Source organism: Nicotiana tabacum, chromosome 3 (genome assembly GCF_000715075.1).
Source record: "Nicotiana tabacum cultivar K326 chromosome 3, ASM71507v2, whole genome shotgun sequence".
Classification (NCBI taxonomy): Eukaryota; Viridiplantae; Streptophyta; class Magnoliopsida; order Solanales; family Solanaceae; genus Nicotiana; species Nicotiana tabacum.
Window position 1 is genome coordinate 143,856,421 of NC_134082.1, and position 24,626 is coordinate 143,881,046.

At 36.2% G+C, this 24,626-nt stretch overlaps 2 protein-coding genes across 3 annotated transcripts; both read left to right on the forward strand.

Annotated features, from left to right (window-relative positions):
• Positions 1–11,074: 11,074 nt before the first annotated feature.
• LOC107769267 (UPF0548 protein At2g17695) lies at positions 11,075–13,125 on the forward strand. 2 transcript variants are annotated; one of them, XM_016588474.2, is made up of 5 exons: positions 11,075–11,330; positions 11,452–11,545; positions 11,635–11,811; positions 11,915–12,113; positions 12,677–13,125. In XM_016588474.2, exons 2-5 carry the CDS (start codon positions 11,487–11,489, stop codon positions 12,854–12,856), a joined length of 615 nt encoding a protein of 204 aa, XP_016443960.2. In that variant the 5' UTR covers positions 11,075–11,330; positions 11,452–11,486; the 3' UTR covers positions 12,857–13,125. The 2 variants fall into 2 exon arrangements, with proteins under 2 accessions (XP_016443960.2, XP_075106105.1); XM_075250004.1 differs by having other exon boundaries at positions 11,078–11,330; positions 12,646–12,784.
• A 5,516-nt stretch (positions 13,126–18,641) lies between these two features.
• Positions 18,642–19,238, forward strand: LOC142177491 (uncharacterized). Its single transcript, XM_075246398.1, has one exon. The coding sequence runs from the start codon at positions 18,642–18,644 to the stop codon at positions 19,236–19,238; it is 597 nt and encodes a 198-aa protein (XP_075102499.1).
• Positions 19,239–24,626: the final 5,388 nt, after the last annotated feature.

The following is a 24,626-nucleotide window of genomic DNA, read 5'->3' on the forward strand; positions in this document are numbered from 1 at the left end:
ATGCACCCGCAATCCGGAACACATTTTTATTCAATGTTTTAGGATTTAGATTTGGGTCGCATGAAATGCGCATCCGAGTTTAAGAAGGTAAAATTAATTAAATCGCGCCTAAAGAGTCTAGCGTATCATTATTTTGGGTAGGGCCGTGAAATTTGCTAAAACGGCTCCTCCCTAATTCTAAGCGATTAAATGTACATTTATTGAGGGCCCCACAATCTATACATTTCATTAAGCGAGGCTCATCTCATTTATTTGGACAAATCTTAAAACGACTACATTTTTCTATAAAAAATGAGTCTCTAAAATAAAGAAAGAAAATCCTAATTTATTACTAGCTTTTATTATTTTAAGAAGACATGACATGCTAATTGCTTGATTAATACAAATATTGATGAAAAAGGAATTTCACTCTTAATTTCGAAATTATAAATAAAATAAAAATTCAACAACTAATATTCAAAATAAACAAATATAGCTAGATTAAAACTCAGCATTGTTATTTTTTTTTAAAAAAAATTATTGAGATTAACTATTCACAATCATTTGAAACTAGATTTAACCATAATTACTAAAGCTTATTAGAAAGTTTATTAGACTTAAACGTTCTCTTAATCTTGCTTAAGCTCAAGTCATGCCTTAATGCCTAATTTACGATGTTTAATTTAAATTCGTGTCTTAGCTAAATTTAGCTACTTGTTCATGATCAACCTATAATCTTGAAGCCTTCATAACTAGTGAATTAACCTATTTTGCCGAACTGATTTACTACAGACTAACTTATGATATTATTTTCTTATTCCAGTTATTATTTAGTAATTCATGAAATAGCTTAAATACAATCAACAAAAGGAACAAAGAAATAAAAACGAAATTAAAACTTCAAATTTTCATTCTTCATATGTATTCACGCTTCATATTTCGGATTACAATAAACAGCTTTTCAGTTGTGTACCTGATATTGGAAGCAAAGAAAATGAATATGAGAATCAGCAACAGCAGTAAAATCAGTACAACACAGCAACAATAGCCCAGCAACAGTAACAACCCAGTAACAGACCGGTGGAGGTAGTAATCCAAAAAAAAAAAAAAGCTTCCAGCTTTTATGAAACAACAATTAATTCTGATTTCAAACAACAAAAGAAAACAGAATATTTTTTTTAGTTTTTTTTTATATTTGAAAGCTTAAATATTTTTCGGAATTTTCTATCTCTTAAATGTTCAGCCCTTTTCTCTCTCTTATTTTCAGATTTGTTTCTCTCTCCCGTTTTTTTCCTGTCTGTGTATTTCTCTTGTCCTCCCTTTTTATTCTGATTTCAAGACTTCTTATAACCCCTCTCATAAAATCTTTCCATTAATTAAAATCAACCCATTTTCTCTACCAAACCCATTATCTTCCCACTCATTCCCATTACATTAAATAACATATCACACCACCCCATTTCATTTTGTCCCCCATGCTTTATTTAAAATAATGCAAGATTCCCCTTTTAATTAAATCTTGTCCCCCCTTTATATTAAATAATCATATCACAACCCACCCCATTTCATTTTGTCCCCCATGCTTCAAATAAACAATTACAAAATGTACAATTCCTAAACTACCCCTTCCGACCTTACTGAAATTACCAAACTACCCCTGAACGTATTACAAATTTACCAAACTACCCATCAGCTATAACACATCAATTAATCAAACTTAACCAAAATATAGACAATATGATCAATTTCTAACAATGTTCAAACAACAATATGAACACGGATGAACATCATAACAACAATATCACATGAACATGATTTTAACAACATTTCAACAACAAATCACATGAACACAAATTGAACAACCAAGAACAACTAAAATTTGATTGAACAATATTTTAGCAACAAACAATCCTATTTTCGGATTCAACAACAACAACAAACAAAGTATGAAGATTTCTAAATTCAATCATATTGAACTTAAAATCAACTCTAACAACATTACAACAAACAATTCTTATATTAAACTTTAAACAAGATTATGATAACAATTCAAGCAATAATCATAAATGGTAAACAAGAAATCAAACTATACAAAATTCGGATTCAAGATCATCCAAACAAAGTATGAACATGAATGAATCTATTTTAAGACAACAAACATGACGGATTAAACGATTAAAACAATATATTCCTTTAATACAACTAAATTCTTTAAACAAATAACAAGATCGACGAAGAAACAATTATGAACTTAAACTTGAACTTAACAATATTAACAATTTCTAACAATACATAAACACATGAAACAAATTGAAGAAATAGTTGATTAAATTTCAATTTGAATCTAACAAACATCAATCTAACAAATACTTACTTAAACAATAATACAAACATGAAATGAATATGAAAACAACTAATTAAACTTCTATTTTGAAATCTGAAAATTAATTTTAACAAAGCACATGAACATGAACAAACTAGAAAAATAATTTCAACGATGAACAACGAACAAAACAAGAATTGAATTCTTTAACGATTTTGGATCCGGAAAATATCAAACAAAAATATGGACAAAAATAAAACTCAAAAACAACTAACCGGAGATGAATCAACGACGAACTTTGATTGTAAACAAATCTGTCCGAGAACGAATCTCGCACCAAGATAACTTGACGTCGAAGACGACTACGAACGGACGACCAAAGAAGGTGGTCGTTTGGCATCGTTTAAAACGAAGAATGGCAGCCCGCCACAAGCAGAAGGCAGCAGCAGCAACACTGCTAGAGCAGCAGCACGAAACAGTAGCAGCAGCGGTGTCGGAGAAGATGCAACGGCAGCCATGGGAGCTCGAGTTCGAGCTCGATGAAGCTCGTCCATGGCTGGACGCGGCGGGCAGCAGTTGTGGTGGTTTGTTTGGACGACACAGCAGCAACATGAAGGATGAAAAACGCAGCAGCAGCAGTGTTGGAGAAGAAGAAAACGCAACAGCAGGAGGAGAAGCAACTACGGGCAACAATGGTGGCGTAGAAGTTGCTCGACGAACTTGAAAAACGCAGCCATGGCAGCGAGGGGATGTCGTGGGGGTGAGAGTGGTTGTGTTGTGTGTGTATTGACGTGAGGGAGGCAGGGGTGTGAGGGGGAAGGTCTGCCATGGGAGGAAGGGATGTGAGCTTGAGGAAGAAGAAGAAGATAGGAGAGGGGGGGCGGATGGTTTAGATTTTTAGGGTTTTCTTCTCTTATTTTTTTTTTGTTTTGTTTTTGTTTTGTAAAAATGAAAGACAAATGGGGTTTGAGTCTTTTGGGTTATGGACTGGGTCGACCCAGTTCGAAATGGACTGGGTCGTAGGGAAGATTGAGCCAATTTTTGGGCCTGTGGCTTGAAATTGAAGAAGAGGCCTAATTCCGACTTTCTTTATATTTTTGCTTTCTTTTCTTCTTTTATTTCTCTAAAACTAAATTATAAAAATAATTAAACTATTATTAAGAATTAAATTAAGTTATAAAAGCGCAAATTAACTCCCAATAACAATTAACGCACAATTAAGTATTAATTAAGCATAAAATTGTATATTTGGACATTAAATGCTAAAAATGCAAACGATGCTTATTTTTGTAATTTTTTAATTTTTGTAAAACAAATTTAATTACTAACAACTATAGAATTAAATCCTACATGCAAAATGCGACATATTTTTGTATTTTTTATTAATTTATCAAATAAACACGCACAGACAAATACAAATAATTATTCAAAATATCACAAAATATCAAAAAATTGCACACCAAAGAAAAATCATTTTATTTTTGGATTTTTTGGGAGTAATTCTCATATAGGGCAAAAATCACGTGCTTACAATGTGAAGACTGTTTTTCTTCATTGTGACTTAGAAGAGGAAATTTATATGGAACAACTTGAGGGCTTCAAGGCAAAGGGAAAGAAAATCTTGTATGCAAACTTATGAAGAGTCTATATAGATTGAAGCAAGCTCCCAGACAGTAGTACAAGAAGCTTGAGTCTGTTATGGGGGAGCAAGGCTACAAGAAGACTTCTTCAGATCACTGTGTGTTTGTACAAAGATTTTTTGATGATGATTTTATCATCCTCTTGCTATATGTGGATGATATATGTAATTGTAGGTAGGAATGCTTCCAAGATTGACTAGTTGAAGAAACAGTTGAATAAGTCTTTTACAATGAAATACTTGGGTCATGCTAAGCAGATTTTGGGCATGAGAATTACTCGTTCGAGAAACGAAAAAAGGCTTTACTTGTCACAGGAGAAGTACATAGAACGTGTACTGGAGCGCTTCAATATGAAAAGTGCTAAGTTGGTTCGCACACCCCTTCCTGGTCATCTGAAGTTGAGTAAGAAGATGTCTCCTACAACAACGGAGGAAAAAGAGAGAATGATCAAGATTCCTTATTCCTCTACCATCGGAAGTTTGATGTATGGAATGGTATGTACTCGACCAGATATTGCTCATGCAGTCAGTGTTGTTAGTAGATTTCTCGAAAATCCAGGAAAAGAGTATTGAGAAGCTGTAAAGTGGATACTCAGGTATCTAAGAGGAAGCTCACATGAATGCTTATGTTTTGGAGGACCAAATCCAATTTTGAAGGGCTATACAGATTCTGATATGGCAGGTGACCTTGATAACAAAAAATCCACTACTAGGATATTTGTTTACTTTTTCAGGGGGAGTTACATCATGGCAGTCGAAGTTGTAGAAGTATGTCACACTGTCTACAACTGAAGCGGAGTATATTGCGGCTACTGAAGTAGGCAAAGAGATGATATGGCTCAAAAGATTTCTTCAAGAACTTGGATTGCGATAGATGGAGTATGTTGTCTATTGCGACAGTCAAAGTGCAATAGACCTAAGCAAAAACTCCATGTACCATGCGAGAACAAAACACATCGACGTTAGATATCATTAGATTCGTGAGCAAGTGGAGAATGAATCACTTTAGGTCAAAAAGATTCACACAAGTGAAAATCCTGCTGATATGTTGACCAAGGTGGTACCAAAAGACAGGTTCGAGCTATGCAAAGAACTTGCCGGCATGCACTCAGACTAGAAGACAGTACTACCTCCTCTAGATGAATGAGACTGGAGGGAGAGATTGATATGGTGTCCATCTCATTCAAATGATTTGGTAGCCAATTTTGTTGACTTGATTTGGTTTGGTAGCCAACCTTGTCGAATTGGTATGATTTGATAGCCAATTTTATTGACTTGGTTTGGTTTGGTAGTCAACCTAGTTGAAATTGTGAAAAGGGTGTGCAAATTGTCAAATATTGTAGGCTTTAGAGAGAGAGAGATTTTGGCTATAAAAGGAGAGCTTTAACTCTCATTTCTACACACCAACAAAAAGAGAAAAGAGAGAGAGCAAGGTATTCCATAAACTATAAGAAAATAGTTTGTGAAGAAAAATAGAGTGTGAGTGATATTGTAGTAAGGTGGAAAAAGCAAAAGAGTGTTTATTTCTTTTGAGAGTGTAGTGTTCTTAGGAGTATTTTTACTCGTTACTACACAGTATAAAATTTCTCGCTATAGTGATATCAATTGCTCTTCTTGGCCGTAGTTTTTTTCCTTATTCAGAAGGGTTTCCACGTAAAATCTTGGTATCATTATTGCTGCATTTCTATTCTTGTTGATTTAATCATAACTTAGTGTTCTGCATTTATTACTAATACCATGAATATTATTTTTACGGGGTTTATTCCCAATACCAGCGGCCACCTCTCCTAAGTTTTTTGTAAAGTCAAGATTTTGATATCCAAACCAAAAATTAGGTTGAGGGAGTTAGAAGCTTTTCAGATCTGAAATTTTATGAAAGAATCATGCTCAAATTCGTGTGGGTGCTAGTGAAATTAATTGATAATAGTCCAAGAAGCTTCAACCTAGAGATTTGGTTAAGTTGGACTACTTTGCAACTCTTTGAGAACGAATTTGGTGAGGTAAAATGGGGAAAAGAACCAGGTTCTTGATTTTTGTTGAAATTTCTTGAAGATTGAAATTTTGGACTGAAAAAGCTAAACTGGGTTCTTGATTTTTGTTGAAATTTCTTCAAGATTGAAGTTCTGGACTGATATTTTAAGCCTATTCCAATTTATGCATTTTTTTAATAGACCCGAGGAAGATGTACTTTGGTGGAAAAATCAAATGGGTATTGATTAATATAGGTGAAATTATTTGGGCGAAGCTAAAAATATTGAAAAAACTTTTAGTAACTTGAATCTAGAGTATTGGGTTGATTGACCATGATTAATATTGGTTTTGAGAATCATACCAGTTGAAAAAGGAAATTGAAGGTGAAATTTAGTTTTCGTATACAATATTATACATCATTATACAATATTATACAAAATTATAATAAGTGTATAATATTGTATAATGTTGTATATTAGGTGTCTAAATAGTGTTATATAACATTACTCCTTCTATTCGCGATTTCTGTTCGACTTTGGTGTAGTGGTCTTTCTCTTTGAAGTAAGTTCCTCTTTCACATGTGCAGTTAAAGCTAATTTTGCTTTTTGTGTTGGTGAAATGCTGGAATACATTATTATACATTCCATATACGAGTTTATACTAAGTTATACATTTTATACATGTACAACATATGTGGACTTTAAACTAAAATTAAATTTTTTCTTACTTTTCTTGAACAATCGATGTATAAGTCAATTTTTGTTTATGCTATTTAGAACGTGGGACAGAAGAAAATTTAAATTTTTTCCAAGTTGCATTGTAGTTGGTTTGCATTATTGTAGTTGCAATAGGAATGTATATGATCTATTTAACCTGGTTGTGTGCAAAGAATAACAATCAAATAGAGATCTGTAAAGTTATATATGATGACATATTGTGATAATTTAATAGGCTATACGGATGAAAATTTAAAATGGTGGCTATGTGGATGAAAAGCACCTACACGGATTGTATTTTTATACAATTATCCCTACGATAAAAAGCTAGAAAAGATCAGTAGACTGTACGCATGAGGTTTCTTTTGTTTCTGCAAACGATATCCTCTTTTTCCTATGTTTCTGCAAACGATATTCCCTTTTTTCCTACAACACTAAGAAAACGTTGATTTGATAAATTTTATAGAACTAGTATCTATAAACCTGCGTTGCACGTTAATAATGGCACATGATGGTTTAAATATTTACTTATATGAAAAACAATAAAATTTAATTAATGAGAGAAAATTTATATGTAATACTACAATAATAATTTAAATGCCAAAAAATATTGTTACATTAGCATAATACGTGAATTCAAAATGAAAGGATATCATCGGAACTTACATAAATGATCAGTTTTAGTCATGTTAAGTAAATAATTATGTGTAATATAAATGTATCTAATGTGATGGTATCTTACCGAACACTTCTTTATAGACGGTATTTCTTTTTTGTATATGTTTCCTTCTAAAACCAGAACACTTGTTGTCGATGTTGATACTTCTCTTGAAAAATGCAACATATAATTATTCGTGTAAGAAAACATATTGTGATAAATATAGTTCAATATTTAGGATGTATGTCCTTGTGCTTTATTTATTATAACTACAAAACATAAACATACTGAAAATTATTTTCACACAAATTCAAAAGGATATTCTTTAGTTTCAGAAGACAAACGTTGATTTTGGGGATAAACGCATACTTATGACGTTATTGTCAAGACTTCTATATACCATATGTGTATTATTACATAACTTATTTAGCGAATCTAATTTTTCATTAGCATGACGGGCATAAACCTATATTAAATGGAAGTCAAATTTATATATATATATATATATATATATATATATATATATATATATATATATAGTGACACTAACATACGTAAGAAATAATGAACTTGACAACAAATATGTATAATAGAAGGCCAATTGGTATTAAAGTATTTAAGTATTCTTCTTGGTAGTTATTGTTGGTATCATCTTCTGTTGAGTCAAAACTAAAAAAACATTTTGTTTTTACCATAAAACTTAGCAATCAACGTTTTATTTAGTTGATCAACATATTAATTTCTGCTAGCTAAGATAGTTCTTTAATTTCTATTATGTAATTTGCACAAATTGCGTTTTAATCTAATGATGAAGATATTTTCTTTATTAAATGCACTACTATTACCATTGGGGTTGATAACCAAGTGTTCTAGAAGAACCAAATCATCTTTTATTGGATGCTCTTCTTTGTTTCTAACGCGAGCCAAGAAGTCATTGAATGTTGGAACGGTTCTTACTTTTATATTTCTTGTCATTTGAATATTTTTCATTTGAGATCATAAGTATAATTTTGGCAAGTTAGCTTGTACAATTTCTGTTTTGGTCAATTTTGGAACAACTGATCGCACTTGACAAAAATCACCTCCTAAACTATTATTTTTCTACCAAATGGTTCATCGATATCCAATATATTGCTAAAACTATGGGCGATTGATTCGATCGTCTGATGCTTAGCCAAAAGCATTTCATCCCATATTATTACTTTTGCTTTCCTTATAAAAATAGTACTATAGATCTGATTTGATATATTTGTGATGGTTATTTCAGTTATTTGAAAGGGTATATTAATCTAAAGTGAGTTGTATGACCTCATAATAAAATTGTTGTTGGTACACCACTTGTTCTTATTGCTAATAATATCATGCCTCCGGATATGACATTTTCAAGTAATGCATGACATAGCAATATCATTTCGATTCCGCGTGGAGGCATCTGAAAAGGATAATCTCGCTATACCAGGATCAATTTTTTATAATATAGTCTTGAAAGCTTATTCTTGTTCAGGATTTAGCTTTGATTGTGCTTCCTCAAACACTTGTATGACCTTCTTAATATTATATTTTTTTCACCTTGAAAAATAATTTTACTCATACGATTAATTTAAAAAATAATTTAATTGAATTCTCTTCCTAAATAATTAATTGAAATGTTTAATTATTTGGTTTTAACATAAAATATAATTTATTTTCTGTTGAATTAGATTCTTAATATTAGTTCATCTCATATTTGAATATTTAACCGTGATTATAATTTTATCCACCATAAATCTTATTTTCAAAGAGTAAAAAGATAGATGACATTCCGCTTTTAGATCTTTATGTTTGCAAAATCATTAGTGGTGTTGCCTCTTACTAACATTTTCCTTCCTTTTCTCACACATTTATATTCCTAAAAATTTTCTTAGTTGTTCTTTAATAATTGGGTATAATTTTCTATATTACACGAAAAATTAATAATATTTTTTTTTATTTGAATAAGAAAGCACTTCAAATATAATATAGTAATATATTATCTTGGGGATTTTTTTTCTCAATTTCAACGCTTTATACAGTCTGTTTAGCATTAATTTATTTTTTGGTATTGAATATTATAAAGTGGTAATGTATTACCAATATGGAGAATTCTTATGAAATTGATTTTATTAAACCTTCCTACATATTTTTAATAAGAATTCAATAGACAAGATTATATTGATTTTAAAATCTTAAACATTAAAAAAATTATATAGAAGTTATTGTAGTCCAAAAAAATAAGTTATTACAACTATGTCCTTTCCCTATGAGTTCTTCTATTTAATATTTTATGGCTATTTTAGTCTATTAATATTATATTTGTACTTTTATAATAATATAGGCTCTCCTATTCCTAAATAAAATTTAAATTATATAATACATTTTCAAATTAAATTAGTAATAAGAATTTTTAGAAGTATATCCTAAAAGTAATAGCGTTACAAGAATAATATCTATGTCTGAAAATAATTATAGTAATAGAATTCCTAAAGGTAATCATGTAGGCTTACATGTAGTATTATGTCCTAAAACTAATAGGATTACAAGGCTAATGTCTAGAATTTCGATTATGTTCTTTTATTATATTGTGAGTTATTATGTTTAATATTAAAAGGTTATTTTTGTAATCTAATATTTTATTTATGCCTTTATAATAATATAGATATGGATATAGATATAGATAGATAGATTTCTATTTTTATTTTTGTTTTTACCTTATCAGCAATGGTTACTCTCCATCAGCAAGCTTGGGGCCGACATGCTCATGGAAATCCTCCACATTCTTTTCGTTTTATTCAGAGAATCGCTTGTTCAATAAATGCAAAAAAATAAAAAATTAAAAAAGTAGAATATAATGATTAAATTCAAGTGCTTAATGTACAACTTCGTATAAGTAGTTATATTATGGTTGTAGCAGGTTCTATTATTTAAAAGTTGTAACTAAAGAAATATTATTAAAATATTTTATTATGTGTTTGGTAACCAATGATGGTCGACCTACTTGTTTTCAATTCCATGGATATTAATTAAAATTCATAAGTATGTCCTAAAAGTAATAGGATTACAAGGCTAATATCTATATCAGAAAATAATTATACTAATAAGATTTCTAAAGGTAATCATGTAGAATTCTTAACGTGTAGTATTATGTCCTAAAACTAATAGGATTACAAAGTTAATGTCTAGAATTTCGATTATGTCCTTTTATTGTGAGTTATTATGCTTAATATTTTAAGGCTATTTTGGTAATCCGACATTAAGATTCATGCTTTTATAATAATATAGATATAGATATTGACTGAATAAATGTTACTCCATTTTAAGTCTTTACTTTCCCTTAATTTCTTCATCAATTAGTTTTCACTTTTATGATTTTGCAGCATATAATGTTCTATTAAATTAACTGCTATTTCAACTTTCTCAAATCGAACACAATATTTCCAATTGAATGAAATTGGAGACATTCATGGACTAGCCTGAATTCATGTCCGATAAATATACAAATACAGTAATCTTATTAGATAACTAATGAAACAAATAAGTATAGAGGTACAACAATAACAAATTCAATGAATTTTCACAAGTGAAGTATGTGAAGCAGAGACGAGACAGATTCAAGATTTGAATATTGTGGGTTCAGATTCGCAATTTTACCATATCTCATCTAATTTTCTGGGTTTAAAATTTATTATTTATATATATTTAATAGTTGTTTGGACAAAAATATTGAATATGAGGGAAAACTATAAATTAGTGTGTAGACCTTAGCAATTCAGGATAAAGAAGCAGTTTCATTAGTTCCCACGGCTAAAGAAATAAATATTGTAGTAGATTTAAGAAATTAGAAAAGAAAATCATTGTTTGCAATCTGTTTTCTTTCTTTTTAAGTTTCAAAACGCAAAAATTAGGAAAGAAAAATCTCCCTAATCAGAATTCCCAATCTGGAACACATCGTCACAATCCAAATTCCAAGTTTTATCTGCTCCCTGTCACTATCACCTCACCACCGGTGCCGGAATCTCACGCTATCCGGTAAGTTTTTCGGCGATCTCATACTTTGAATCTCCTTTGTTCCTTTTCATTTTGTTGATAAATAAATGCTTTCTGTATTCCTGCTTCAAGGTTTTTGATGCTCATATTTTTTCATTAGCAGAAAATTAAGTGAATTGCTTACACATATAAGTACTGATGGTATTTCTTTGCTGGACTCGTCCATCTCCTGAAGAGCAGAAAGCATGTATCAACAAGTAATGAATGCCTAGAATTTGTTGTTATTTATTTCCCTTTCTATTGCTTTAATTGTAGACATTATTTTTGAGCATTTCCTCTGTAACAGGTCTGGTTCCTTTAACTATGATAATAAATTCAGAGGAGCTACAGAAAAACCTGCTATTCAACTTAAGCAAGACAAAGAGCTTGCAAAAGATGGTTTCTCTGTTAATTATGCACGTGTTTTAGTGGGTTCAGGCGTCGAGACTTTTGAGAAGGGAAAGACTGCTCTTCAAAGTTGGAGGTATGCAAATATCAATTAGGTGTCTTTATGTCCTCGAACACTAAAATGCAATCAATGCTCATATAAAGAAAAATTCTGATTATGTAACAAACCAACATTGCAGGCACTTTGGGTTGAATTGGGCTTTTGTTGATCCAAAAGCTCCAATTCAAAGTGGGACAAAGTTCTGTGTTTGTGTGAAGGAGTTGTTCCCATGGCTTATGATGCCTTTACAGGTGGTTTATGTCAATGAGAATAAGAACTTGAAAAAGGGGGTGGCCTCGTTTAGTTTTGGCAGTGGAACTCTGCAAGGACATTTGCTGGTCAGTTTATTCTCCTAGTTGCAATTGTCTGCTGTTGCAATATGCCTTTCGATTGTTTTGGTTTTTTAGTTGCAAAATAATTAGTTTCGTGTCGCCCCCAGGGCCTAGCTCAAGTGGCAAAGGGTGGTGGATTTGTGTCTTAGGTCACAGGTTCAAGCCCCCACACCATGCAAAGCAAAGCCTGGTATTTAAGTGGAGAAGGGTAGAGGGGCGGACCCATTATCCACCGAGTTTCGAAGGCTGCACAGATTTCTCGGTCATCAAAAAAAAATAAAAATAATTAGTTTCGTGTCACTCTGTATCTGGATAATCGCTCTAGCTATAGTTGCAAAACAAATATTAAGGAATTAAGATTCCGTTTCAATAATATGCTGCTAAGTGTCCCATTGCAAAAGGTTAACGTGAAGGGGGCATATGTCTAACATACTGTCATGTTTATTAGAAACAATAATTTTATATTCTTTCTAAAGACTTATGTTTATCATCACATCTTACTATCATTCTCCTTTATATTGTGGTAACTACACAATAGACGCTGTTCGTGATACCTCTTATTTGAGCAGGCTGGCGAAGAACGTTTTTCAATAGCATTGGACGAGAACAACCAAGTTTGGTATGAAATACTTTCCTTCTCAAAGCCTGCACATTTGCTGTCACTTTTTGGATACCCGTATGTACTACTCAAGCAAAAGTACTTTGCTCATCATTCGGGTAGTGCAGTGAGGAAACATCTATCAGCTTAAATATGTATAGTGCACTGAGGAAACATAGCTTAAAATATGTGGGACTATTGCTGCCAGTTCACATTATAGATAGAAAGCTCTAGTTGTAAAAGATTCCCTTCCATAATTGTATTGGTTTTTGATCTCATGTTTTTTTCATGACATGCCACCTTGTTGTCGATACTCATTAGTTGGATATTGATTTTGACAAAATTAAGGGAATGCATAGAAGAAAATCTACGCATAAGGACCTTGTAATGAGTACCGTTTCAGGATAAGGTCATTCGATTCCGTGTATATTTCTCTATTGTTTCCATCTTACTTGAATAGCTGTTATTGTTGTTTTGCCAGACATACAGAACGGGAATGTGAGTTCATCAATCACTTGACAGTTAATTACAGTCAAATCCCATCCCTAGGCCACTCACACACTTTCCTCTCTCCATTATCTCACAGTCCGGATTCTATTGGAAGATGTATACTCTAGTTGCTACCATGTTTAGGGGTTTATACAATTGTACCCATCATGCACCTTATCTGAGATTTCTTCAGCTAGCTTAGGTTGTATACTTCAAAGATCCAATGGAGGTTTCACGTGTCCACCTCCGACTTTTAGGAAGAACTGAAGAAGAGAATAATACCAAAGTGGTGTAGCTATGATTTCTTTGGGGTTAGCTCCTCTTCCTTTTTAGGGGAGGGGGAGGGGGAGAGAGGAGGAGTTACATGGAAAAAGTAGAGGAAATCTTCACAAAAAAGATTAGGGGGAAAACTTATTTATTTGTGAAAGTAAAGCCTGAAAGTGTTGAACCACTGCTGTTAGCTCCCATCGTTGGTGGAAGGTTGAGACAAATTCAGAGAAGTCATTGGAACTCTTTTGTTCTAAGAAATCTTATTTTCTTGAAACGTATTGATGTAATAATTTTTAGGTAAAAAGTGGTAAAATAAATGTAAATATAATGAGCTGTATACCTAATTGATAGCTGAGCCTAGAGGGAGAGAGGCAGGACTGAGTGGAGAGACCTCTGCGCCCAAACTGATTCAGTGGGGGATATACTTGTGTGTCTGAGGTATGGAGGAAGAAGCAGTATGATGTGATTAGGTTCTTGCTTAGAGTAAAGTGCCGAGTATCGCAGCTCCCACCCATTGTACATGTTACCAGACCTACAAAGCCAAACAAGGCGTTGTGATCTGCCATGTTGGTTGTAGAGATCGTGGAAGGAAGAGGCTTGTTCCCGAGGGTATTGTTTATGGTAAACCCACCAACCAGGTTGTCACCCAATTGAAGTTCTAATGCGGAGCAAGCTCTCTGTTCTTGATCGGATCTGCAACTTTTGCTGTTAAAAGATAAAAGGGTGTGCGAGAGAAGGGACATCAGCAGCACAAAGCATGTCCTTAAAGAGGACAACCTGAAATACTAACCAAACTCTGTCGGCCGCTACCATCGATCAGCTTGGCATTTTTGAGCAATTGTCATTGCTTAATTTTGCCTTCTCCGTTGTTGCCCTTTTCAGTCTTTCTTTGCACAAGTCCTGCTGTTTACTTTGTTGGATAGCAAGCAGCATATTCCAATCCTGGATAGTCTGATACACACTATTATTATCCTACTATCAAGTAATTGTTTCGTTATAAAATGCATGTACACGCCTTCCGCCTAAATTATTAAGTTCTAAAAATTCCATGTCTCGAAAAGAACATTCTTAATGTTGAATACTCCACTAATTTATAATTTGATCATGCAACTTAATTCTATGAAAGTTAAATTTCAAAACCTCACAACTTAAGTATATTGTAAAAGCTAACACTGAAAATTGTAAAAGCTTTCTCTCTCTAGTCTCTCGGCGCACGATATGCTAAAGTACGCCGTTTGAAAAAGCCAGCCATGACGAGAAAGCACGGTCGACCTAAACGAGAGCCACTCGTGACTATCGGAGAAGCCATAAGTGCTACGGTAATCGCAAATACACTAGCTAATCGGAAGCCAATTTCAACCTAGTGTTCAGAAACTAGGTTCTCCAAGCAACACTAAGGGACCGACAAAAAGACTAAATCTCAGTGCAATTCAGATGAATGTGACTTCGTCGTCATGCGAAGGCACGCTGGTAATTTTAGGAGTGGGAAATATGAAGGACAAAGGAGAAGTAGTAGGAACTAAGCTGAAATCCAATGAAACAGTAACAGAAGAGGTGACTGCTGCGCCAAAGCCACATGCAGAGGCTCCGGTGCAGGGAAACACATGTGCAAACTTGTTTGCTGGCAACAAATCTTCAGAAAATGGTATGGTATTATCGTACATACCACCAGAAATAGTAGATAATATTGTGGTCAAGCTAGATAAGGATGGAATTGATGCTCAAAATAAAAAGTGGGAGTGTGCCCTAATTATCTATGTAATTGGGAATACACTAAGGTATAAATTTATGGAGAGGTATATAGCTCAAACTTGGAGTCGTGTGGTAATTCCAGTTCTGTACTTACATAAAGATGGCTATTACATAGCTAAGTTCAATACACTAGGTGTTTTGAAAGACATTCTCTATGGAGGTCCATATACAATCAATGGAAGACCAATGATCTTAAAACAATGGACTCCTGATTTCGATCTTAAGGCAGAGTTTCTGACTGAGATACCTTTGTGGATTACTTTTCCTAAGCTTCTGATAAGCTACTGGGGAAACAAGACTTTGAGTCAATTGGCTAGTGCCATTCAAAAGCCTTTGTTTGCAGATGAATGCACAACAAATCAGACTCGTATTTCTTATGCTAGGATTCTGGTGGAAGCTAATGTCACAAAAAAAACTTCCAACAGAATTGATATTGCAAGAGCCTTCAGGGAAAAAGTTTCAGCAACAAGTGGAGTGTGAATGGAAACCACACTACTGCATAGAATGTCTGAAGATTGGGCATGAATGTGCATTGAATAAGCACATAAGGAAGAGCGGCCTCAAGAAAGAAGAAAGCAGGGTGAAGTTACTATGAGATGGCAAATTAAAGGGCAGGGACAACATCAGCCGGCAGAACCAAATGATGGAAACTGTTCTAACAGCTGCTGAAATTATTGGAAATTAAGCAGTGACTAAGGATAAAGGGAAAACAATTGAAAGACAAAGCAATGAACATGTGAAAGAATGGCTATAAACAAAAAGAAATAAAGCAGTACATAAAGGACAAACATATCAAGCTGGTTGGTATAGTTGAAACAAAGGTGAAAGAAGCTAAAACAGGAAAAGTGCTTAGTAAAATAACACCTGGATGGAACATGCTGACTAATTATGAATATGCTGTGAATGGAAGGGTGAATTGTATGGGATGATCAAGTGTATGCAGTACAACCACTTGACAAATAAGACCAGTTCATTCACTGTCAAGTAATAGGGAAACAAAATGGGCTGCAATGTTACCTCACTGTAGTTTATGGACAGAATACTGCTGATCAAAGGAAGAATATATGGCAACACATAAAAAGAATAACAAAAGCAACTACATGACCTTGGATGTTAGGGGGAGATTTCAATGCAATACTCACACCCCAAGATAGAATATCTAAGGTACTTGTGAGTAATGCAGACATAAGGGAATTTGCTGAACTGTGCCATGATATATGCATTACAGAGTTGCCTTGGAGAGGGGATTATTTTACATGGACTAACAAGCAACAATGTAAAGACAGAGTGTGGAGTTGTATAGGTAGGGTGTTTGGAAATGATGAATGGATGATGAATTATGGTCATCTAATCACTGAATATGGGGAGCCTTATATCTCAGATCACAATCCCATGTGTATCAATATAAGGCAACCCAAGATTCATACAAAATGCCCTTTCAGATTTTTCAATGTGTGGATCAATTATCCAAATTTTAATCTGATAGTTGCTGAAAGCTGGAACATGAACAAGGCAACATGGAAAATGAAAAACATCTGGCTCAAGCTTAAAGAGATGAAAAGCCAGTTTAGACATTTAAATGCAACTGAATTTAGATGAGTACCTAAAAAGATTGCACAAGCTAGACAAACTGTTGTTTACATACAAAACCAGTTGCAAACAAACTACACTGATCTGTTACAAGACCAAGAGAAAAAATGGTTACATAATCTGGAAACATGGTCATTGGTGGAAGAAGGAATTCTACAGCAAAAGGCTAGAGCTAATTGGATCAAATTGGGAGATTCCAACAACTTCTTTTCTGCAGTCATCAAGGAGAGGCAGCAAAAAAAAAATAAAAAATCACAGAATTACAAGCATTATCAGGTAGCCTTATAACAGAGCCAAAAACTATCAAGGAGGAGATAGTTAACTTTTACAAAAGCTTGATGGGAACCGGTGCACATGTCCTACCTGCTGTTAATATGATGGTGATGAGAAATGGGTCAACCTTAACATAGCAACAACAACAAGAACTGAATGCAGAAGTAACTGATCAAGAGATATATATGAGGGGATGAAGGGTATATGAAGTAATAAAGCTCCTGGTATAAATGGTTACAATGCAAAAATTTTCAAGAAAGCTTGGCCAGTGATCAAAGAAGAGGTATATGTAGCAGTGAAAGAATTCTTTCATACTGGGGTGATGTTTCCAGCAATCAATTGCACTACCATTACTTTACTACCTAAAATCCCTAATCCTGTGACAATCAAGGACTTTAGACCCATTGCCTGTTGTACTATGTTATACAAGCTCATCTCAAAAGTCATTGCTTGCAGATTACAGAAGATAATGCCACATATCATTTCTGAAGCACAAGTAGGGTTTATTCCTGGAAGAAAAATAGCTGATAACATTATATTAGCTCATGAATTAGTCAAGGCTTACAACAGGAAATATATTTCTCCTAGATGCATGTTGAAGGTTGACATGATGAAAGCCTATAATTCAGTGGAATGTGTATATTTGGAGCAACTATTGGAGTATCTATGCTTCCCTACAAAGTTCATCCAATGGGTGAAAGTATGTTTGTCAATAGTGAGTTATTCGATTATGATCAATGCTGAATTGACAAAGCCTTTTGTAGCTTCCAAAGGACTTAGACAGGGTGACCCCATGTCACCATTTCTATTTGCTATTGCAATGGAATACTTAAGTAGACTACTTAGAGGATTGAAGCAAGCTAAAGATTACAAATTTCATCCAGGGTGTGACGAACTCAACATAACTCACCTCAGTTTTGCAGATGATTTGTTGATGTTTTCCAGAGGTGATAGTAAGTCAGTTCAAGCTTTGCATGCCTGTTTTAAACAATTCTCAGCAGCCTCTGGATTACAAGCCAATCTTAATAAGAGTGCCATTTATTTTGGTGGTGTGACACAACAGAAAAGGAGAAAATTTTGCAAGATACTGGTTACTCCATATGGGAACTACCTTTTAAATACTTGGGAATTCCTCTGGACACAAAGAAGTTAACTGCTATGCAATGGCAACCACTGATCGAGAAAATAGTAGCAAGAATTTCCTCTTGCACTGCTCGGAAGTTGTCTTATGCTGGTAGAGTGCAGTTAGTACAAATAGTGATTTTTGGCATTCAATCGTATTGGGCTCAAGTGTTCATTTTGCCAGCTAAAGTGATGAAATTAATAGAGGCATATTGTAGAAGCTACATATGGTCTGGTACCAATACAATTACAAAGAGAGCATTGATAGCTTGGGAGAAAATGTGTCTGCCTAAATCAGTAGGAGGCTATAACATAATGAATCTCCAAGTGTGGAACAAGGCAACCATTACAAAAATTACTGGGATTTGGCACAAAAGTAAGACAAAGCTTGGATAAGATGGATCCACACATATTACATCAAGAGGCAAAATATGCTAGAAATGAACATACCTCAACAAGCAAGCTGGATGGTGAGGAAGATTATGGAAGCAAGGAAGACAATACAACAACTGCCAGAAGTAAAGCAAAGACAAAGTGTTATTAAGCAGATTTATCTAGGTCTACTGGGAAACCACAACAAAGTTGCATGGGGAGCTTTGATGTTTCACAATGAAGCTAGACCTAAATCAGTATTCACAATGTGGATCCAATGCCATGGAAGAATGCTCACAGCAGATAGGCTAACTAAATGGGGAATCCAAGTAAATCCAAGATGCAACTTATGTAATAGTGCAGATGAATCACATATGCATCTATTTGGTGAATGCAGCTTCTCCAGAGCAGTGTGGTGGAGATTACTGAAATGGCTGCAAATGTGTGATGCTCCAGTAATCCCTTGGACGCAGGTGGTTACATGGGTGATTATACAATCCAAAGGAAAGTCGTGCAAAGCTAGAATACTGAAAATGATATATGCTGAATACATTTATGGGATATGGAAGGAGAGAAACAATAGAATTTTTGAAGAGAAATCAAGGAATGCAGAACAAATAGCTAGAGAAGTGGCATGTATATGCAACATTAGAGCACAAGGGTAATAAGAGTAAAGATGCAGCCGCTCCAATTCTGAAGGCAAGAACAGAGATTGACCAGCAACACTTATATAATGTTCATTATGTACTGCTTATAGTATAGGTATAGTGATAGAAGAATGTAAAGAATATAGCAAGTCGAGGATGACTTTGCTGATTTGTAATTACTTCTTTGGTGATTAATGAAAATATAATTACCAAAAAAAAGTTTATATGTTACTTATTTTGGCACTTAACGCACTGCACAAACTTTACTATATTTGAACAGTTGAAAAAAAATCTGATGCTTAATCTTAGTGAGTTTCTGTAACCTTATGTTTTGTTCTTCACATTGTTTATATCTATGTTTAACTCCTCTTTGAGTTAACATTTTGCATTGTGTGCATCTCATCTACTAGCAAAGTAACATGAAGTGAATAGCAAGATCATACGTTGTTGCCAATTAAAGGCGAAATCCAGGACATTAAGGCAATGTGTGGGGTCTCCCCACATCCATTATTTAAATCTGATAATGAGTTTAGATATATTCCAAATATATATTTTAACAAGCTCTTTATATATACGTATATCTCAGGTCAAAATCTGTATACAGCCACCACTGTCTCCAATTCAGAACTTTGTTCTGGTAAACAGCTCTCCACATGATTCCACTAGCCGTTTCCTGCTATTGAATTTGCCCGGGTTATCAACCGTGGGAGGTGAAATTTCTGTTGCAGCAAACGATGAGTTAAAAAGAAGTGTCCTTCCTTTAATGTCAACGGCACAAAATTGTCCCTGGAAGTCGATAACATCATGCCAATCACCTACCATATTGTTGCTTTCGGTCCACTCTGTGTATACGGTGAAATCGGAGAGCCCGTTTCTCGACATCGAGGCACCTCAGAAAACCATCTCAAAGTCTCGAGGCTACAAGGTTATGATCGAGTCTCCTCCCTCGAGGTTCGTCGAGGCCCGATCTTGGGACAACGTTGGCCACGACCACGGTAGAAATGGGGAGTCCCCAAGGCACGTGGCTAGGACTGACAAGACTACCCTAGCCCTTAATCAGGATGTCTTCTAGCTGTCCCATCTCCGTTTCTTTATCATTAATGCATTTTGTACTATGTTGGGATTCCCCTCCTATATAAAGGGGATCCTTGTTATTTTGTAAGGGTTGTTGCTTCAGTTACTCCATACGAAATATATAAGAACATTCTATTTGCTCTCTAACATCTTCTCTTGATATTATTGCTTTCATTTATTATTATCATATTTGATCATCATTTATTGCTTATCATTGGCCATAAAGAACATCCGTTAATTTTATTATAACTGTTAGTCGCATTTCACTACCTCCGATAGCTCGTAGGCGAGCTCCGGGATCGACCTCGAGGCCCTGAATCGACGAGCTCAAGGTCCCGATAATTGGCCTAACGGTTTGATTATTGGCCTATCCTTAACTCTCATTTCATGCCTAAGTCTCATATACATAGCATCAACTACTTAACAACTAGCATAAAAATAGATCACGTATTTTTAGAGTTCCATCAACAAAATTAATTGTTATTACCATTTCCACGGTAAACAGTTTGGCGCCCAACGTGAGGCTAAAAATAATAGTGATTATTTTCTTGCTGGTTTAGCTATACAACACAAGTTATCTTTCACGCTTTTTCTTGTCCAAGATCTTCGATTGCAGGTCAAAATGTCTAACTCGGTGAATGGAGGTGAAAACAACAATCTTGAGGACCACGGAGAAAACGGCGTGGATGTTCTAGGTGTTGGTGTGCCACCACAAAACCCTGGGAATGCACCAGAACCAGTCCCCGTGGACGCAATCTCACGCGACGCCCAACGGGTCGATATAAGCTCGCATACCAACAGGAGCATGCATCAAGGAGATCCACAAGAAGCTCAGAAAACCCCAACTAAGGAAGAACGTGAGGTTAGGCTTTATGTTATTTTTTGAAATGTTACAGGCACAACAACTAGCTATTGCTCAGCTACAAAGTCACCACAAAACTCCTAGCACGGTAGCACCAGGACAGCTTCCCTAGTCGAACAGGTACCGGATAGATCGAGCAATAACGGGTCGATAGCCGATCCTGTCATCATAAAAATGCTCGAGGACCTCACCAAAAGGATCGAATCGGGCGAGAAAATGATAGAAGACGACGATAAGAAGGTCGAGACCTACAACTCCAGGGTCGACCAAATTTCGAGCGCATCCCCAGTCCTGAAAGGCGTGGATTCGAAGAAGTTCATACAAAGGCCGTTCCCATAGGAAGCGGCCCCGAAACCCATTCCAAAGAAGTTCAGAATGCCAGAACTCCCAAAGTACAACGGGACCTCAAACCCTAATGAACACGTTACTGCCTACACTTGTGCAGTGAAGGGCAACGATATAAAGGATGACGAGATCGAGTCCGTCTTACTAAAGAAGTTTGGGGAAACACTCTCAAAGGGGGCCATGATGTGGTATCACAACCTAGCTCCTAACTCCGTAGATTCATTTGCCATGCTAATAGACTCCTTCATAAAATCACATGCCGGTGCCATCAAAGTAGCAATGAGGAAATCTGACGTCTTCAAGATCAAGCAAAGGGAGAACGAGATACTGCGAGAATTTGTATCTCGCTTCCAAATAGAACGGAGGAACTACCGCCAGTCTCCGACGACCGGGCAGTGCAGGCTTTCACTCAAGGTTTGAATGAACGAAGCTCAATGGCTTCAAAAGAGTTGAAATAGAATTTGATCGAATATCCCGCTGTGACCTGGTCGGACGTCCACAACCGATACCAGTCGAAGATCAGGACCGAAGACGACCAGCTGGGAGCCTCCTCGGGCTCAGTATACCCAAGCAGGCTCCCAATGAAGGAACCAAAGCCAAACAAAGAGAGATATCAGCCATACACCGAAGACAGGAAGAACGCCTCGAGGCGCAACCCACCTCGCAATGATCGAAGGATAAATCGAGGACAGGATCCTTGGGGACTCATCAATAGAGCTAGATTTGATAGGAACGCCGGGCCAACGAGGGCACCTCACTTATCAGAATATAACTTCAACGTCGACGTATTGGACATCGTGTTCGCCATCTGTAAAATCAGAGATGCTAGGTGGCCCAGGCCTGTACAATCTGATCCTTCACAAAGGAATCATAACTTAGTGTACGAGTTTTACAACACGCACGGCCACATGATTGAGGATTGCCACCAACTCCGAGAAGAGGTAACTCGACTACTTAACAAAGGTCATCTCCGGGAATTCCTTAGCAACCGAGCCAAAAATCATTTCCGTGAAAGTGAGACACCTAAGAAAAATGAAACAAATGAGCCATAACATGTCATCCACATGATCTTAGGAGGCGTCGATGCCCCGCAGGAACCCGTGATGAGAAGGACAAAAATATCCATCACCAGAAAAAAGCGAACGTGGGGGTATATACCCGAGGATGCCCTCACATTCAGCGAAGAGGACACCGAGACCTTGTCTTAACCTCACAATGACGCACTGGTAATCTCTTTCCTTGTAAATACTTTTCAAATAAAATGTGTACTTGTGGATCCAGGTAGCTCGGCCAACATAATCAGGTCGAGGGTGATAGAGCAGCTCGGACTGCTTGACCAAATCGTGCCCGCCACTCGAGTCCTCAACGGATTTAACATGACAAGTGAAACAACGAAAGGAGAAATCACCCTCCTAGTCACCCTGGCCGGCACAACCCAGAATGCTAAATTCCATGTCATCGAAGGAGATATGTGGTACAACGCCTTGTTCGACTGGCCGTGGATACACTGCATGAGAGCAGTACCGTCCACTCTCCACCAAATGATGAAATTCCCGACAAAGGATGAGATTAAAATCGTTTACGGGGAACATCATGCGACAAGGGAAATGTTTGCGGTGCACGACGTGGTACCAACACCAATGCTTCCACCCGCAAAAGAACCGAAGGTTAATCAAACTATACCTTCGATTAAGCCCGATTAAACAAAGTAAAGGACTGTACCCCATCCTCATCTCGAGTAACTAGGACATATCAATCCTCGAAACATCACCGACACATCCCAGACTAAGGTATAACCATCTCCCTTTTCATTTCATATTTCGTACTAACCCTTATGCAGGTGCCCGACCGAAGTAGTCAAAGCGCTAACCCAGCTCGAAGACCTTAAGGTTTTAAAGCATCCGTTGCACTCTTTTACCGGCAAGGTTTTTAATGAGGCAACACTTATATGCTACCTAAGGAAGACCCAACAAGTGTTCAAGGCTTCTTTTGCAATCGACCCCAAACACTGGGGGGCATCCCCCTGGAAGGTCATACAATCGAAAAAGCTAAGAAACGCCAAATGGGGTCCCAATCGGAAAACGATGTACCGAGCCAAACGGTCGAACGAGTCGTGTCTGTATGTCAGACCCCTGACGGCGAAAACATGTACACTTGTACCAAATAATTGAAGAATATCTTTTTTCAAAGCATCTCGCACTCCAAAAGAAGATCGGCACCTCCGCAAAAACGACTTCTCCGCCAAAAATGTCCCAAACACTCGGGGACTGGCGTCAACAATTCAACACCTGAACGACCTCCGGGTCGGGACTCCAAGCTCATAATCCCCTAATGAGTCAGCAAGAAAATCACAAAACATCTCCAAGGCCGAAAGTGCCCTGAATACTCAGGGACTGGCGTCAAAATCTCAAAAAACGTACGGCCTCAAGGTCGGGATCTCCAAAATCGTAAGCCCTCGATGAGGCAATACAAATTTTGCAAATAATGGCTCCCGAGTCAAGAGACCCTCGACGACTCGGGGATATCCGTCAAGCGCCACCTTCATTGACTTATCAAAACCTGAGGCTGTAAGACTCCGAGCGGGCAAACTAGATCTCGTAAGACCTACGTAAGGCATCAACTATATCTGTAAGACCTCAGGCAAGGCATGAACTACACTTATACCAAGTGACGATATCTGTAAGACCTCAAGCAAGGCATGAACAATACTTATACCAAGTATCCAAAACTGTAAGGCCTCAATGACATGTAAAACTTGTAAGACTTTACTAAAAACATAAACCCGATATGAAAGTTTCGGCTATATATCGAACTTCTAAGACCCCTAAAAAGGCATACCCTTGATATAGATGCCAAAACTACTTCACTCGGGACTCAAAGTCTCTGGCCGAACACAAGTGACTCCGGTCACAAGGCTATACCAGCCAAACTAACGCGACTCGTGGATGCCCGACCGTCGCAACAAAATCACAGGCCTTCAACTACTCCGAATCTACTTCGGAAAGAACCGGTTAAATGGGCTACCCTCGATACAACAAAAGAGCTTCGAGCACGTCAGCTCCTAAACATCGGCTTCGAGATACTCAACCTCCGAGCCAAACCTCCCAAGGTGCTCGATCATCGCC

Excerpts from the sequence above, each read along its gene's own strand:
- LOC107769267 (XM_016588474.2), top strand. The coding sequence starts at position 11,487 with ATGGTATTTCTTTGCTGGACTCGTCCATCTCCTGAAGAGCAGAAAGCA. Across the intron at positions 11,546-11,634 it reads CAGAAAGCATGTATCAACAA|GTCTGGTTCCTTTAACTATG; the intron begins GTAATGAATGCC and ends CCTCTGTAACAG. Across the intron at positions 12,114-12,676 it reads CTCTGCAAGGACATTTGCTG|GCTGGCGAAGAACGTTTTTC; the intron begins GTCAGTTTATTC and ends TTATTTGAGCAG.
- LOC142177491 (XM_075246398.1), top strand. The coding sequence starts at position 18,642 with ATGAACATACCTCAACAAGCAAGCTGGATGGTGAGGAAGATTATGGAA.